At 40.2% G+C, this 16,313-nt stretch overlaps 1 protein-coding gene across 2 annotated transcripts in view; it reads right to left on the bottom strand.

Annotated features, from left to right (window-relative positions):
* Itgav (integrin subunit alpha V) overlaps nt 1-16,313 on the bottom strand; it is an 82,701-nt gene that overhangs the window by 5,144 nt on the left and 61,244 nt on the right. For both annotated transcript variants that reach the window (XM_021193077.2, XM_029536005.1), the window contains exons 18-27: nt 14,653-14,790; nt 12,217-12,284; nt 11,490-11,637; nt 10,878-10,970; nt 8,824-8,903; nt 8,134-8,214; nt 7,577-7,682; nt 6,639-6,797; nt 5,455-5,553; nt 88-201 (exon numbers count right to left, since the gene is read on the bottom strand). In XM_021193077.2, coding sequence (XP_021048736.1) covers nt 88-201; nt 5,455-5,553; nt 6,639-6,797; nt 7,577-7,682; nt 8,134-8,214; nt 8,824-8,903; nt 10,878-10,970; nt 11,490-11,637; nt 12,217-12,284; nt 14,653-14,790 — 1,086 coding nt within the window. The remainder of the gene's footprint in view (nt 1-87; nt 202-5,454; nt 5,554-6,638; nt 6,798-7,576; nt 7,683-8,133; nt 8,215-8,823; nt 8,904-10,877; nt 10,971-11,489; nt 11,638-12,216; nt 12,285-14,652; nt 14,791-16,313) is intronic.

The following is a 16,313-nucleotide window of genomic DNA, read 5'->3' as shown; positions in this document are numbered from 1 at the left end:
GAAATAACAATGGCACGGTTTCTTAGATAGCAAGCCTTATAATTCTTTGAAAAATGTATACATCTGCTGGTACATCTATCTGCTTACATTCATGAACGTCTCGGTCCACAGCAGAGATTTCACGTACAGGATTGCACTCTTGCCTCTATCCAGTCGACCAACCTGGCAGGTGATCTGCAAGCACTTAGCGATTCCACAACCCTGCCAGAACAGACCATTTCCTTACACAGTAAGATCACACTGGCATTTGTAACATTTGAACATTAAGCATCCTGTCTTCTAGGCGTAACTCTTAACAAACAGGACAACAGTTAGCTCTGGGCTTTTCTTTTTAATTCTCATATATTACATCTGACCACAGCTTCCCCTCCCTCAGCTCCCCTCAGCCCTCCCCACCATCTCCCCTGGCCCCAAGATCCACTCCTTCCCTGGTTCCCTTCAGAAAAGAAGGAGTTTTATTTTGTTTCTTTCTTTGTATGTTTTGAGACAGGGTCTTGCAACACAGCCTTGGCTATCCTAGAACTTATTACACAGATTAAGTAGAGGCTTTGATCTCACATCTGCCTACCCATGCCTGCCCAGCACTGGGATTAAAGGCATATGCACCACATCTGGCAAAAGCATTGTTTTATAGTGTAATTTATTCTAGGAACATAAAGCCTATAATGTTGAAAAGTTCGGTTTTATGACAACAACTAAACATTCTCTAGGCAAACCCTGAATATGGTCATTTTAAGACATCGGATCACAGTAATTCTGTAGAAAAGCAAAGAAAGCAGTGAATCTTTATTATTCTGTGTGAGACCTGTGGAAAGAAAATCACACGCTGATGACACCTGCCATAATTAGTGTTTTCATCAGGAACTTGAAGGTTGGCAGCTAAGAGAAACAATACCCACCACCTTCCACGTGCCAGTCACATTGCACTACGTCACATGCATGCACCACAGAGCACGCTGTCCAGTTAATGGCATCAGCAGCTGAGGAACAGGAAGAGAAGTGAGCTCCCCCCACTTGATAAAGGGCATCCTTGACAGAGGCACAACTAAATCTACACTTAACAGAAGACCACAAACAAGGCAAGGGGTCTGGACATGCAGTTTCTAGTCTGCTGCACGGTCTAGCCAGTGTGGTTCAGTAGCAACATAATAAACAGATAAAGCAAAGCCATCTCTCAGTAGATGAAAAGACCTTATGTTTTAAAAACCAAACCAAAACAACAACAACATCCAAGCAAGCTACACTAAAATTAATAAACAAGACCTAATAAACAGGAACAGGCACAACAACAGGGCACAGTTCCTGCAGGGTATACAAGTTCAACATACAAACATGACTTGTCGGTTGTACACTAGCAACAATGGCTAAAAGAACAACAACAAGAAGAAAAACAACTGCAAAGCTAGTACCCTGAAAACTAAAAGCTTTTTTATGAAAACCCTTAAAGGAACTGAAATATTGTTGAAAGGAATTGAAGAGAACCTAACTGGATAGCCCGTGTTCTAGGATGCACGAGTTCTCCAATCAGGGTTAGACCCCCCAACTGCTAGTGGGATGCAAGTAGCCTTAAGAAGTGTATATACTTACCCAAAGTACTTAAGGAATTGCGAAAAATGCCAAGCATCAAAAATAAGCTTAGAAAGGAAGAAAATAAGCCAAATACAGTGATACAAGCTTGCAATCTCAGTACTCCGGAAGCTGAGGCGGGAGGATCAGTAGAGGTTTCAACCTGAGCTACAGTAAGAATGGTCTATGTTTGAAACGAGAAAGAACAAAGAAGAAAGGAAAGGTGGAAAGAAGGAAAGAAGGGAGAAAGAAAGAAGGAATTCAAAACTGGATGGAGAGCTAGAGTAATAAAAACAATTTGTTGTCATCATTAAGACTGCATATATATAAACCAATAGAATAGAATTATGCAAGGAGTAGAGGGTGGATCAGTTAGTTACTTACCTGCTAGGCAAGTGTAAGGAGCTGAGTTCTGATTCCCAGCACCCACAGAGTAGCCTAGAAACACCTGTTAGTAATCCTACTGCAAGGAAGGGAGAAACAGGAGACTCAGGAGACTCCCTGAGGCTTGCTAGCCAGCTAGTCTAGCCAATCAGCGAAGCCCAGGTTCACTGAGAGACCAGCTCTACAGAATGCACTGGAAGAAAACCTTCAGTCTGAAGAAGTTAACTAGACACAAGGAAGCTAGGGAATAGTCTACTGCAAGATCCAGCTGTACCACTCTTAGGCATACACCCAAAGGACCCTCTCTACATCACACTACAGAGGTCCTTGCTCATCCATGCTTGTTGCAGCTCTCTTTATAACAGCCAGAAGTTGGGAAACCGCCTAGACATCTATTCCCTGGTGAATGGATAATGAAAATGTGCTATAATTACATAATGGAATATAATTCAGCTGTTAAAAGCAATAAAACAACATTGTGAAACTTAAAGGTAAATGAATGGAACTAGAAAAATAAAATCATCCTAAGTGAGGTAGCTAAGACCCAAAAAGACATGGTACAGAGGCTGCAGAGATGGCTCAGTGGTTCACATGGTGGCTCACAACCATCTGTAATGAGATCTGATGCCCTCTTCTGGTGTGTCTGAAGATAGCTACAGTGTGCACATATACATAAAATAAATAATAAATATTTTTTTAAAGGACATGGTTCTTGCTTTTACTAAGTCAAACCAAGTTAGCAAATGACAGATTTCAAAAGAGACTCATTTTATGTCTCACTCAATGTGGTCCATCACAAGAGAAACCAAAAAGACAAGTATTGTATGCCCTCCATCCCCTTTGATTGAGACAGGCTTTCTCTGTGTAAACCTGGCTGACCTGGAACTCACTCTATAGACAAGGCTGGCCTCGAACTCAGAGAACCGCCTGCCTCTACTTATGCTGAGATTAAAGACATGCAGCGCCACTGCCTGGCTCATATTTTCCCTTATATGTGGATGTTAGCTCTTCAGCTTTCAAAATGTGTGCTACAATCTGAATAACCACAGAGGTTAGGTACCTAGTAAGATATGGGAGTGGGGAAGAGGAAGATGATCTCTCAGCCTGTAGTGTTATGGAGTGATAAAGGGAAATCCAGATTAGAAGATGGGAGAGATGGGTAAAGCAGGGAATACAAGTAAGGATGACTAACACTAGCGGACACTGAGAAAGCTATAAGGAAAGCGATTACTGTAGCAGCTTCCTGAAAGGAATCTAAATAGAGTCATCAAATAATGGGGAGAGCACGTTCCAGCTAGACTACCATAAGTCACCAAGTCAAATCTCCACTGCTGGAGATGGGTCACATCTTCTTTAGTCACTGGACAATGGAGCCCCACGGAAATGCCCCCAACATGACAGGGTTCTCTACAACCTAATGGTAAAGCCCTATTGCTGAGGACAACACTTATTTACATCATCTAACATGGAAAAGTCGAGTTGGTGCCTAACTAGAAGTTCCATCCCTACAGACTAACTTAACCTTCATGGGACTGGAAAGGTACCCTGCATGCTGAATCATCAGTATCACCCAGCTACAAAGCCTGAGACCTACGACAGTGACCTGTCAGCAAGATAGACTGGTGCAATGGAGACACAAATGTTATCTGAACAACCAACAGTTGTTTTTAAATTAGAATTCCATAAGATGGAACCCACATATGACACTACAAATGTTGCTAAGAGCCTGTGATTAGATAAGATAGGTCATGGGACAAGGGAAAAACCTAGTAATATTATTCTGTTCAAAGAATATATCAATAAAATGACTCCTAATGACATGCTGCTACACCCATAGAACAGTGCCTAATTTTTATAAATATTTCATGTTTAGTTATGTGTATCTGTCTAGAAGGTTATGAACATGAATGTAAGTGTCCTCTGAAATCGGAAGTGTTGGTCGCTCTGGAGCTGTGGTTACAGTTGTGAGTTGCCTGTGTGGGTACTGGGAACCAAACTAGGGTCCTCTACAAGAGCAGCTGGTGCTCTTAACCTCTCAGCTATCTTTCCTGTGATTTTTCTGAGTCAACTCAGAAACTCCTGTAGTGACCTGTCAGTGACCCACACATCAAAGTACCCCTACAGGTTCTGTGGTAAATAGACACTAGAGGAGATAAGGGCATAAAGTCAGAGGCCAAGGTTGATAAAAGTCAACAGAAGGTGGTGTGGGTCACCCTGTAAAGGAACGGAGTTGGTGCACATGGGTTAGAATGAGGAGGTGTTTTACAAAGTAGATGGGGCTAGAATTTACTGAAATGCAGGATGTAGGAGCTGGGAGACACGGAAGGACTTAGACAGAGAATGGAGTTTGTATTCACTCCCTGTAGATCAGTGTGTGAAGACAAACGCTGGGAAAACTCCATGATGTATTTCTAGATTTGTTATTTTCTGATAGACATTTAAGAGAAATTCTTTTTTTATTTTCAATCAGAGGAAAACTACAGAGTATTTATTCATTTCTTCCCACTAGAGGAACACGCTGTTCTTAGACAGATGAATGAATCATCAGTTGTCAGGAGTTGCTTTTGGAGAATGATCAATGAACTCCTTTTCAGGGGTTGGATATTGAAACCAGGGTCCATCCCCCTGGGACCACATCAGTCTTTGAACTATTGCCCAGACTGGCTGTGATGGACCTGAAAAGAACTACGAGAAAACCCTGGCTATCCTCCAGGTCGAATCGGGAAAAGCCGACTCATGGTTCAAGAGAAATTCTAATCAGCAACGAAGGAGCCTGAAAGTCAGTGTAGAGGACAGAAATCTAAAACCCGAGACCGAGGAGAGTGGGGGCGGCAGATGGAGAACCAGGAGAGAATAATGTCCTGATGTAGTGATGGGAAGAAAATTCAGTATTTGAACAATGAGCCTTTGACCCCAGGACTCAGTTATATAAAAACAATGGGTGTGGGCAGGAAAGATGGCTTCGCAGGGAAGATGGCTTCGAAGGTAAAGGTTCTCGCTGTCAAGCTGTGTTAGAAGCAAAGAAGTCACTTCTACAAGTTTTCCTCTGGCCTTTACACCACACGGCATGTATGTGCCACATAGAAAAATAATAACGTTATTAAATATAAAAGGGCTTTAAAAAAAATAACAAGGCATTTCTATCAAACAGTACAGTCGCTGAATAACCTGAGATGATTAAAGTTAAATCTCTGAACTAATTATTCCCTTTGTACAGTTTTCATCACTGCGTTTCCAGGTTTCTCCTGCAAAATACCACTGAAGTGCCAAAGAAGAAGATGAGATCCAAAGTGCCCAGCTGAAGAGCAGTGGAGGCAGGCAGGATACAGGATGCCTTTATTAAACAGTATACAAAGTGGCTCAGATGAGAACTGTCTTTAATGGAACTAGGAAGAAGATGAAGAGGACCCCAGATTTTCTAAGCGGTACTGCTGAGATGCTGTTTGTCACGTGTCCTGTCACCATGTATTTTTAGATTCTCTGTGCCCTGGAGATGGCACTTACCAAAGTGTGAACATCTCCCTCACCGAGGGTGAGATCCCGCTTGGTGAGGAGATGACTCCTTTCTCCTGGTCCAGCCGCTGTGTCATTCTTTTCGGGTGTCTGTAAAGACAGACATGGATTACACTGTGGAACGGTGGTTAAATGATAACAGAAAAAAAAAATCTTACACTGACATTTGGACATTAATCTCTATGAAAATGCGGTATGACAGAAAATTTACCACTTAATACTTAGTGAATAGGAGAAACAGAAAGTAAAAGATCAACGTCATTAATTGCCTTACAAATGTTGCCTTTTCCTAACCACTGCTTCTCCTGGCATCCCTGGAGGGAAACTGGTATCTGCTGAAGGAGCCTGAAGTTCTACAGCGCGTCTGCGATGAGTGTCAGTCAGGAGGCTTAAGTCTGATTTGTTTGGGGTTTTGGAAACACAGTATTACTATACAGCCCAAAACTGGCCTTGAACACAAAATGTAATCCCGGATAACATCAAACTTGTTATGGGATTACAGGCATGTGCCATCAAGTCTGGCTTATTTTATTTGTTTTCTGAACTTTCCTTAGACTGCATATGATGTAATTTGTCTTGTTTTGTTTGTTTTATGAGACAGGGTTTCATGTGTAGCCTTGGCTGTCCTGTAACTTGTAGACCAGGCTGGCTTCAAATTCAGAGATCCACCTGCAGCTGCATTCTGAATGCTGGGATTAAAGGCATCTGTCATCACCGCCCAGACTGATGTCATATTTTTAGGTAAATATATACTCTAGAACAAAGATCACTATTGCCTAAAGTATATAAAGACCTATAAAATGGCACTTTCCTAGACTCTGTAAATCAAGTCACAAGTAAAATAGCATATCTTACTCTAAAAACAGAAATTTCAACAATAAAATAACTTTAAATACAGAATTATACATTTGACAAACTGATATTGCAATGGGCCATGGTCAGGAATATCTCCTGAGGTTTACTGACCATTTATAAACATAAGGTTCTCCAGGGTTTCACAGAATTAATTCTTACCTATTGCAGAAATGAGCTAATTTTTGGTGTACTGGTTGTGAACTAAAAAAACTTTTTGCAGAGTTCATACATCAAAATAGTTGTTTTTATTTTAAGTTTCATTTATATGTTTAGAAAGAAATAAAGGTTATAATAATAACGAGCGAGTTAAAGCGCACTACCTTAATTCTCAAAGGGTTGATCTCCGTATCTGCCGTACAGTTCATTGGCCCGTCAATGTCGTAATGAAGAATGTACAACAAAGTGTTATTGTTGTATTTGTAAGGCCACTGGAGATTTAGAATTGCCTTGCTGAATGAACTTGGACCATTGTTTCTCAGCTAACAAGGAAAAGAAAATGTAAGCACCTTGGACAATAATCAGTTCTACAATTCTACAATGTTAGAACTAGAAATCATATCAAAAATGGGACCTGAACAGCAGCAGTTGCTACTGATAGACTTCAAACATGACCACTGTACACGCAGGCCAAACAAATGCTTATCTCTCAACAGAAAGATCTATGAGGATGAAAATGTATAGAAAACTGTTAAAGAGTTACTGAATGGTGACTTAATAGCCTTAATAGAAGCAATAAAACTTTGCCTAATTACAGGCATTTCCAGTTTTTAGTCAGAACTTCAAAATTTCATGGGGCACACACAAGGGCTATTTCTTTTACTCAAGAGTTGATTTTGTGTTCTTTAAACAAATTCAGGTATTTGTCTATTAAAAATGAACTTACAAGGCTGCTGAGATGGCTCAGTGGGTAAGAGCACCCGACTGCTCTTCCGAAGGTCCAGAATTCAAATCCCAGCAACCACATGGTGGCTCACAACCATCCGTAACAAGATCTGACGCCCTCTTCTGGAGTGTCTGAAGACAGCTACAGTGTACTTACATATAGTAAATAAATAAATCTTAAAAAAAATTAATGCAGCCGGGCGTGGTGCACGCCTTTAAAAAAAAAAAAAAATGAACTTACAAATAGTACTTCTGGTACATGTTTACGCTATGCAAATTCCAAGTAAAGAGTATCTAGGATTGGTTTTAAAAGGTTTAGCCGCTCTCCCCATTGACCCCCTTCACTAGCTTTCTGTTAGGTCCGATGACTGCAAACCTCATAAATGTGCTGAACAATAGGTCCAACGTCTTCTTCAGTCTCAGGGTTTTCCTTGTACTCCCAATTTGGAATTGGAAGAAAGATATGATCTGGACTTGAAACTCTAACAATGACAAAAACAAACAAACAAACAAACAAACTACCATGAATATCAAACAGTGCAGTCAGTTCATTTTCCTAAGTATTCTATATTCAACTGAGTAAAATCAGAGCTAATTTTAAAAAGGCTTAAAGGAAAAGCTTACGAATGAACATATGCATGAAAACCACTGTTGCTAAATCAGCAGGCAACAGATGAACCAGTAAGCAAGTGTGGTGAAGGTTCGATCAACGCTCTTTAAGATTGCTGTTACCACGCCTTTTCAAAAGACCACCAGAAAGATACTTGGGACTCTGAGGGACATTCAGGGGATATCCCTACATCGTCCACTGCCTTGGTAAAGCAGCTAAGCTGGGGTGGCAGGGTGGCTGCCTGCAGAAAGTCAGAGTCCAGCAGCCACATTTCAGAAGCAAGCACAACGATGACGAGATACTCAGCTTGATATGCACCTTACCCTCTTATCTCCACAGCAGCCAAAACGGCAAGGTCAACCTTGTAAGATACAACCGGGCTTACGTTGTCAAAAGAATTAGAGCTGAAAGGTGAAGAAAAAAAAGAGAGAGAGAAACATGTTCAGGATTGGATTGGGCACATTTATCATCAAAGCTATGAAAGGAGAACCCGGGGGAACTAAAACTAAACAATTCAAAGCAAAATAGAAACTGAAGCCCTACAGATCGACCAATTATTTTAGTTACCTTTAATTCAAAGATGGAGAAAGGTTGTATTTCCTAATGTTTAGTTTTGTTTTATAAACTCAAATTGACAATAAAATCATTTGTATAACTAAATAGCGATTTAAGAATTCTATAATGCGGGCATGGAGAGCTGGCTCAGGGGTTAACGGCACTGGCTGATCTTCTAGAGGAGCAGGTTCCATTCCCAGCACCCACATGGCAGTTATACGTGGCAACTCCCAACTGTCTATATAGCTCCTGTTCCAGAGGATCCGACACCTTCATGCAGATACACATACAGGCAAAACCCCAACGTACGTAAAAAATTAAAACAATAAATAAATTTGTGAAAAATCCTATAATGCAGTACTGATGGCTTAATCTACATTATTCCAACTTTAAAGGGTGGTATGTGATATATTCGTGAAATAAAATAGTTATTTTATCCTACTGGAGTGTTTTCATACCTCTGGATTTTCAAGTCGAACTTCACCGAAGTATCCATCTCGGACTGCTGGTGCACGCTGAAACGAAGGCCAGCAAGCAGCTGAGAGGGAAGCGGTAACAACGGCGGTCAGTAGCTTCTTTAAATCAGAAACGTCAAATATGACATCCAAATAAAGAAGTGGGTTCTAAAGTAAACTTTCATGAGTTTGTTGTAAAACTGAACAAAAATAATGGCAATTGATTTTCCACTGAAGTCATAATGGAGGCTATTTAACAACTCTTAATTTTAATCACACCTCCCTATGTTAGTAACTGCCTTTCCAAAACGTATAATGTCTGTTGTTCCAGTGAAAGCAATGCACAACGGAGTGTAAGACTTGATACAGGAATCTGACAGCTGACTTGAGTTAGGAAGCCAGAGAGGAAGTAGAGTCTCCCTCTCACGCCACTCTCCGTCCCCTTCCCTCGGGATAACCTAAGGTCCAAGGCAGAAAACAACCAGCGACACATAAAAGATAGCAAGCTTCTTGGGGTTCGCATAATCGTATTTAAAAAGACACCTCTGTGTGGGCTGGACTCACATTACTACTACTACTACTTAGTAGTAGTAGTAGTAATGTGAGTCCAGCTACTTAGAAAAGCCAGAAACCACCAGACATGGTGGCACACACCTTTAGTCCCAGCTCTTGGGAGGGAGAGTCCAGCAGATCTGTGAGTTAGAGACCAGCCTGGTCTACAAGCAAGTTCCAGGACAGAAAAACACTGCCTTGAAAAAAAAAAAACAAAATAAAAAAAAGAAGAAAGAGAGAAAAACCAGGAACTGAAAGAGTCAAAGGCTAGAAAACCAGAGAGGACGGGAAATCACAAAGCTCCTCTCTAGGACACGTCTATCCAGGATGATGGCTGCCTGCCGATGAACGCGTAAGCATATGATGCTTAGACCATGGCAACAGATGTGCACATAACTGCCATTGGTGTGCCACGCCATGAATCTACTTGTTAATCGACACACGTACAGCCGTGTTTTCCTGAGTGTCAGTAACCACAATCCTGTTTCCTTCCTAGAGGCCTTGGGAAGAGCCTCCTTGGGAGCTTGGCTTCCTGATCTAAAGCTCTGTGTTCACTATCAGAAAGGGAGCCTGGTCCAATTAGGTTTTCTATGCAATAAGACTTCAGGTTAATGAAATAACAGCAGCTTATTGAAGAGTGACAGGCCTTTGTGTTTGTCAGTATGGCCTTTAAAGGCTCCACAGACACCCTGGCTCAATACACTAAAATTATCATTTTAGGCCATAGTTTAAATCATGTTTTTGTGTATTTACTACTTACTACTTAAGGCACTGTGAAGAGAAGTTTATGGAAGCGCATACAGCTCCACCTATAATTTTAGTATTCTTAGTTTAAAAAAAAAAACCAGAGCTCTACTAATAATTAAACTCTAAATCAAAACTAATTTAATGGTACCTCTCTGAGGGCGAGTGAACTGGCTCAGTGGGTAAAGGCACTCATTACCACCTGATCTGATGACCTGAGTTCAGTTCCCAGGTCTTATATGGTGGGAGGAGAGAATCAACTTCCAAAAGTTGTCCTCTGACCTCACCATAGCATGTGGTCAACTACATGCATGCATATGTAGGCATAATGCATGCACACACACACACACACACACACACACACACACACACACACACAGAGTAAATAAATAAAAAATTTAAATAAAAAAGTATATAAAATAAAATAAAGGTACAATCTAGAGCTGCCGTGGTGGTACACAGCAGCCTTGCAATGCAGCATTTAGGGGGCAGAGGCGGGAAGAACTCGAGTTTGTGGCTATGCTGAGCTTACAGAGGAAGATCCTATCTTAAAAGCACAAGCAAACAAAACAGGACCTCAGCATGGACCTCAGCGGTAGGGCATTTTCCAAGCATGCGCAAGGTACTGGCACACAAAACCAAACAGTAGTAACAATGAAAAACCCAGCTTAGTTTGAAGTTACTATAAACAAACCTAGACTTGAAAATCCCATAGTATTCTATTTACAGGGGGAAAAATCCATCGAATTCAAATGCCTTACTTGAGTCCCAGCCTTCATCGGGTTTCCAAGGTCGCACACCACCTGCCGGGTTTGGTTTTCTGTCTTAAATGCACAGGACAGTCTTGCTAAGGCCTTTGATAGACAAGAAAGAAATCGAGAGAGGAGTGGGATTGGGATGAAAAAAGAAATTAATAGTAGCCAAAAAAGCGGAAACTACAAAGTCCCTACCCCATATCCTGTAGGTATTTAAATTCCTCTTTCTATGAGGCAAATAAATCTATTTGAGTAAATAGAGAAAGAAGTCGGGGCTGTGGACCACTGCTGTATGTAAATGTAAAAGTGTTGGGCAGACCCCTGGAGGACTTTGAGTCTGGCTAGCAATGTGATGGGCAGGCTTAGAGACTAGATCTAGCTGACCTAGTTCTTTTCAGATGCGTCGCTGGCAAGGCTAATATAGTTCTATAATAACATATTATGCAAAGCATGAGGCCTGAAAGGAATTATGTATTAGACCCTATTGTTTAGCAATTTAGTCTTAGATCGAATGGCTAAGCTTGGGCTTCACTAAATATGGCCTGCCTCATTAATGTTAATAAAAGAACAGAGCCAGGAGTGCGCTGGGATTTTCAGAGAGACAGCTTGCTTGCTTACTTCGTTGTTCCGGACAACCCCGATGAAGTCGGCCTGTGGCGGAATGGAAACTATGAGCTCAGCTTCATAGGCGCCTTCCCCTTGATTCTGCGCCTTCACAGTCAGTGTCAGAGGGTTGTCGTCCCCAATATAGATCTTCTTTTGATCACTGCAAGTTAATTCAAATCCAACAGTGAAAAGAGACTCCATGGGGAGGGATCCAATCCGGAGGTAAGTCACGTGGCCGACAGCCTTCACTGTCTCGGGATAGGTTACAGCTTCTCCACAGCTCAACAGAAAACAGAAAATAGCACACTGGATGCAAGTCTAGTGCTCCACACTGTGTGACTGAATGGTGGTGGCTCTGTACACATACCACCAATGTCACATTACATCTGTGCGTGTACAAATTATTCTTTTGTCATAATTCTTACAACAGTCTTATCAAGTGGTAAGGACATTCCTCAGTTCAGAGCTTGTCCACAGTGAAGTGTATCAAGGCAATTAGTAGGACTCGTGGTACAACCAAACTGATGGCCATAAACCTGCCAAGCCAGGCCCCTAGTGAAAACACAGTGGATAATTTTTTTAACCACCATATTAGTTGCTTTATTGTGAAGAAAATTGTTTAATTCTCCTTTACTGTAAATAATTCTCCTTAGAAACATTAGCATTTTGAATAGGAAAGTGTGCTTTTCCACTTAAGTTTCTTATATTTTTTATATTTACAGTTTAGGGTACAACTTACCTATCTACAGAAACTTCCAGTTTAGGTTTACAGACATTGTCTTCACCACAGTCAAGTAGAATATGAGCCTTAAAGAAAAACATTTTATTATTTTTGACATGGATCCTAGAAATTTATTATTTTTGACATGGATTCTAGAAACTCATCTTTAAACATGTCAGTATAGGTAATCAAGAATAAGGGGGGAAAATTAGGTGAAATACAATTATTTAGAATTTTGTATTTCTCAAATTAGCTGTCAACATTTTGGAATAAAGTCTAGTACAGGAAATGAGGGATCCTGTTAAATATGCTCCTGGCTAACCTACACAAGCAGTGACAAGATAATCAGAGCTCCTCGTTAAGACATTGGCCTCTGCTGCTATCACAGAAACTGGCTGCAAATATTAAGTAGGGAGAAAAGGGCCAAAATAAGTTTAGCATGTACAAAATATTGGGAAAGAAGCTTTAAAAAAAAAGACAAAACAAAACAAACAAATAAACAAAAAATAATCAACCAAACAACCAAAATCATTAATTAATTAATTAAACCAGAAGAAAACATAAAAAAAAAATCTAAACTTGATCTTCCTGGCTCTGGCCAAAGGGATGTGCTATGAAGAACACACAGAAAAACCCTCAAAAGAGAAGCAATGCAAGAAAAGAGATGTTGGGGGCTGGTGAGATGGCTCAGTGGTTAAGAGCACCGACTGCTCTTTCAAAGGTCCTGAGTTCAAATCCCAGCAACCACATGGTGGCTCACAACCATCCATAAGGAGATCTGATGCCCTCTTCTGGAGTGTCTGAAGACAGCTACAGTGTACTTACATATAATAAATAAATATTTTAAAAAAAAAAAAAGAAAAAAAAGAAAAAAGAAAAGAGATGTTGGTAGAATACACAGAAGGAACAAAAGCATGAAGGAAAGAAGGGAAATAAAGGCAAGGTCATTCTTGGCTTATTTGTTGCTATTTTAGTGAGAGCTTATCTCAAAAAAAATAGTAACAATAATGATAAAGATTCCTAAAATAATTCTAAAACTATAAAGAAAAATAGTCATAACCCATACATCAAAATCCATACTATAAGGCACAGATAAAAAATTATTTCTAAAGAAAGGACCACATTAAAGCACACATACTAAGAAGCTCAGATATAAAATTTACAACTGTACAACATCCATTCACCCCAATAACAACTCGGAATAAAGGCACAAGTCCTTTGCTAGTGGATAGTAAAACATGGCAGATACACTAAATTATCAAGGTACAAAACAAAATATGTTTGTTAAAGTAACATAAACTACATATGAACTTTTAAAAATATTTCAATTTGCTTTCTATGTTGTCATATTACAATAATCAAATTATACTCCCAGAAATAAATACTGCTCATGAGGTCTTAGAAAGGAAGTCAAAGAAGAACTGACGACCTAGATTATGCTAATGAACTCTGAGAGACCAAGCCCTATGGACATGTAATAAAATTCAAGGAAGATATAGAAAACAATATTTAAAGAGAGATATTGTGCAAAGGGCTTTGCAAAATTACCAAACTGTTTGATATTTTGTGTTGCCTTATGAAAAGCATTACTTGTGGTGTGCCGGGAGCTCTGAGTGTATGTATCACGAGCAGAAGTAGTACTGGGTGAAAGCTTACTGTTTGATGTGGGCAAAGCCGCGTGAAGGAGCGATGCACCAGACCCACAGGAATGGCAAAGCCTTCCCCATACAGTGCAGGCTCAGAACTGGCAACGCTTTCCTCTTGTCTCAGTGCAAATGTTGGCAGTGTGTGCAAAACCTAGCAATTGCATCTTCTTCTTCCCAGATGTTTACCTGTTAAGACTGCTCACCCACAGAGACCACCTACAAGACTAGCTAACCCTTCCCCCTGGGTTGTACACAGCAAACACACTGAGGCTCCCAGATGCTGTGTGATAGTTGGTACTCCTCCATCAGAGTGCACATAACCCACCTGACCCCAGCTTGTCAGTACATGTGTGTTTGTTTGTCCTTCATCCTTCCATCGCCCCCAGTCAGGTTTCCAAGACCAAGCCGGCTGGACTTGGCAATTACTTATATAAGATATATACATAAAACTGCATATGCATTATATATGTGTGTGTGTGTGTGTGTGTGTGTGTATACTTATAACACACACCACAAAATGTACACCCAAGATGTAAGTACTAAAAACTGCATGTAAATAAATGGGCCTTTTGTTATTTCCCTTAAATCATTTTACTATTATCTATATACAAAATATGGCCCAGTCTTTCAATGCATATAACTACTGAATAGATTTAAAGATCTCAGACCTAAATATTCTGATTACTCCCCCTTTGATTTCTTAAATATCTACCAACACTGTAAAAACAATCCCTTATGATACTTAAGAACACAAGCCTTAACAAAAGATCAAAGGACAACGTAAGAAATAACTTGGGGCATGCATTACCTGCCGACTGACATTGGCCGGAGTGAACTGGTTCAGGATGGGCTGCAAGCCTGTGGCATCAGCAGCCATTCTCTGGTCCAACCGATACTCCATAAAAATGGTGATGGGAGTGAGCTTGTCTCTAAATTCAGATTCATCCTGAAACAAAAGAGCTTCAGGTTAAAGGAGCATCCACCTAAACTGGAGAAATCCACAACCAGGAGAACCACAAAAGCAGCTGAATTCACCACAGAATGTTCCGTGACAACATCTGAAAAACCGTGTTAACAAAGTAAAACTCACATGGTTGTTCGGTAAGAACTATTCATCAGGTTTAGTTTTATAATGTAACATTTGACTCACCAAAACAAAAACAAAAACACAGCTAATGAAGAAACCACACGTATTTAACAGTCTGCTAAGAGCTGAGCTCTGCCAATTATGTAGAGGTGTAATACTTCAGATAATGAGCCAGAGTTGTTACTGAACAGTATTAGTCCTTTTTAATAACTCTTTGCTATAAATCTCTGCATCTGACTTACTTTTGTCATTGCTAGCTAAAACTATTGGAGTCCATCAGAAAACCTGGTGGATCTCTTCTCTCCAGCAAGCAAAGAATGGGATAAAGATCTAAATCCTGTAGAAGATGTTAAGGATGACATCTGAACCTTACAGCAGAGATTCTTTTGTAGCCCACCTACTCAATAACCCACCAGCCTCCATTTATCCTGTGTCCGTAAAAACATACACACCACAGCCCAGAGTCTGTGCTTCAGAGGAGGAGGCCTCCAGCCATAGTCACTCACATTCCTTGAATAAATTCTTCTCTTGTCTTCCTTAAAGTGAGGCTGTTATTTTATGCCAACATGGTAAAAGGAACACTCAGGCAGGCAGCTACTCAACACAGTAATCAGAAAAATATTAATGTGGCTTTAAGCTGGCTAACCTTTCAACCTGTGCTTCCCTTCCCAGTGTAAGGGCTGCTGAAACTTCAGTTCGCCTGTCCCTGCCTGCTCTGTTGAAACCACTGTTTTCAAGATTGTCTAGAAATCTCTTGTGGTCGGTCACTCTTTCCTGATGGCCAGTATTTACACGCCCATCTTGCCGGTGCCACTTTTTATAGAGATCTAACAGTGCATGTATTACTGAACAGTGCATCCCTCTCTTTTGTTTTTTTGTTTTGTATAACTGGGAATGAGCTCATACATAACTGCTGATTTTCTTCCCATTTAACAGTTTAAACCTCATCCATGCTGTTCCATATATACAAGATTTAACATTACTGCTGGTAATATGTTATAACAGTTTATCCATTCTTCTGTCAAAGATTACTTGTGGTTTCCCAGTTTGTTTTTGTTATTACAAAATTTTGTTGCAGTGATGATTCTACTTAAATAGTCACAAAATTCACCAGTTCTTATTTATTTTCCAAAACCTTCATAGCAACTAAAGGATCATCAGCAAGGAATGAGCCATCACACCTGGACTAGTTAACAAACAGACTTGAATTAAATTTAAACTCGGATTTGTTCACAGTCCTGACTGCCTCTAAAATAAATCCTCAGTGGTTCATCAGATCACAGGCTTTCTTTTTCTTTTCTTTTCTTTTTTTTTTCCTGCAAACTGCAAGAGGTTTTTTTTTCTTTATTTACATTACAAATGCTATCCCAAAAGTTCCCTAT

Source organism: Mus pahari, chromosome 3, assembly GCF_900095145.1.
Source record: "Mus pahari chromosome 3, PAHARI_EIJ_v1.1, whole genome shotgun sequence".
NCBI classification, from domain to species: domain Eukaryota; kingdom Metazoa; phylum Chordata; class Mammalia; order Rodentia; family Muridae; genus Mus; species Mus pahari.
The sequence above is the reverse complement of the archived record's forward strand: the minus strand, read 5'-3'. Positions and strand labels throughout refer to the sequence as shown.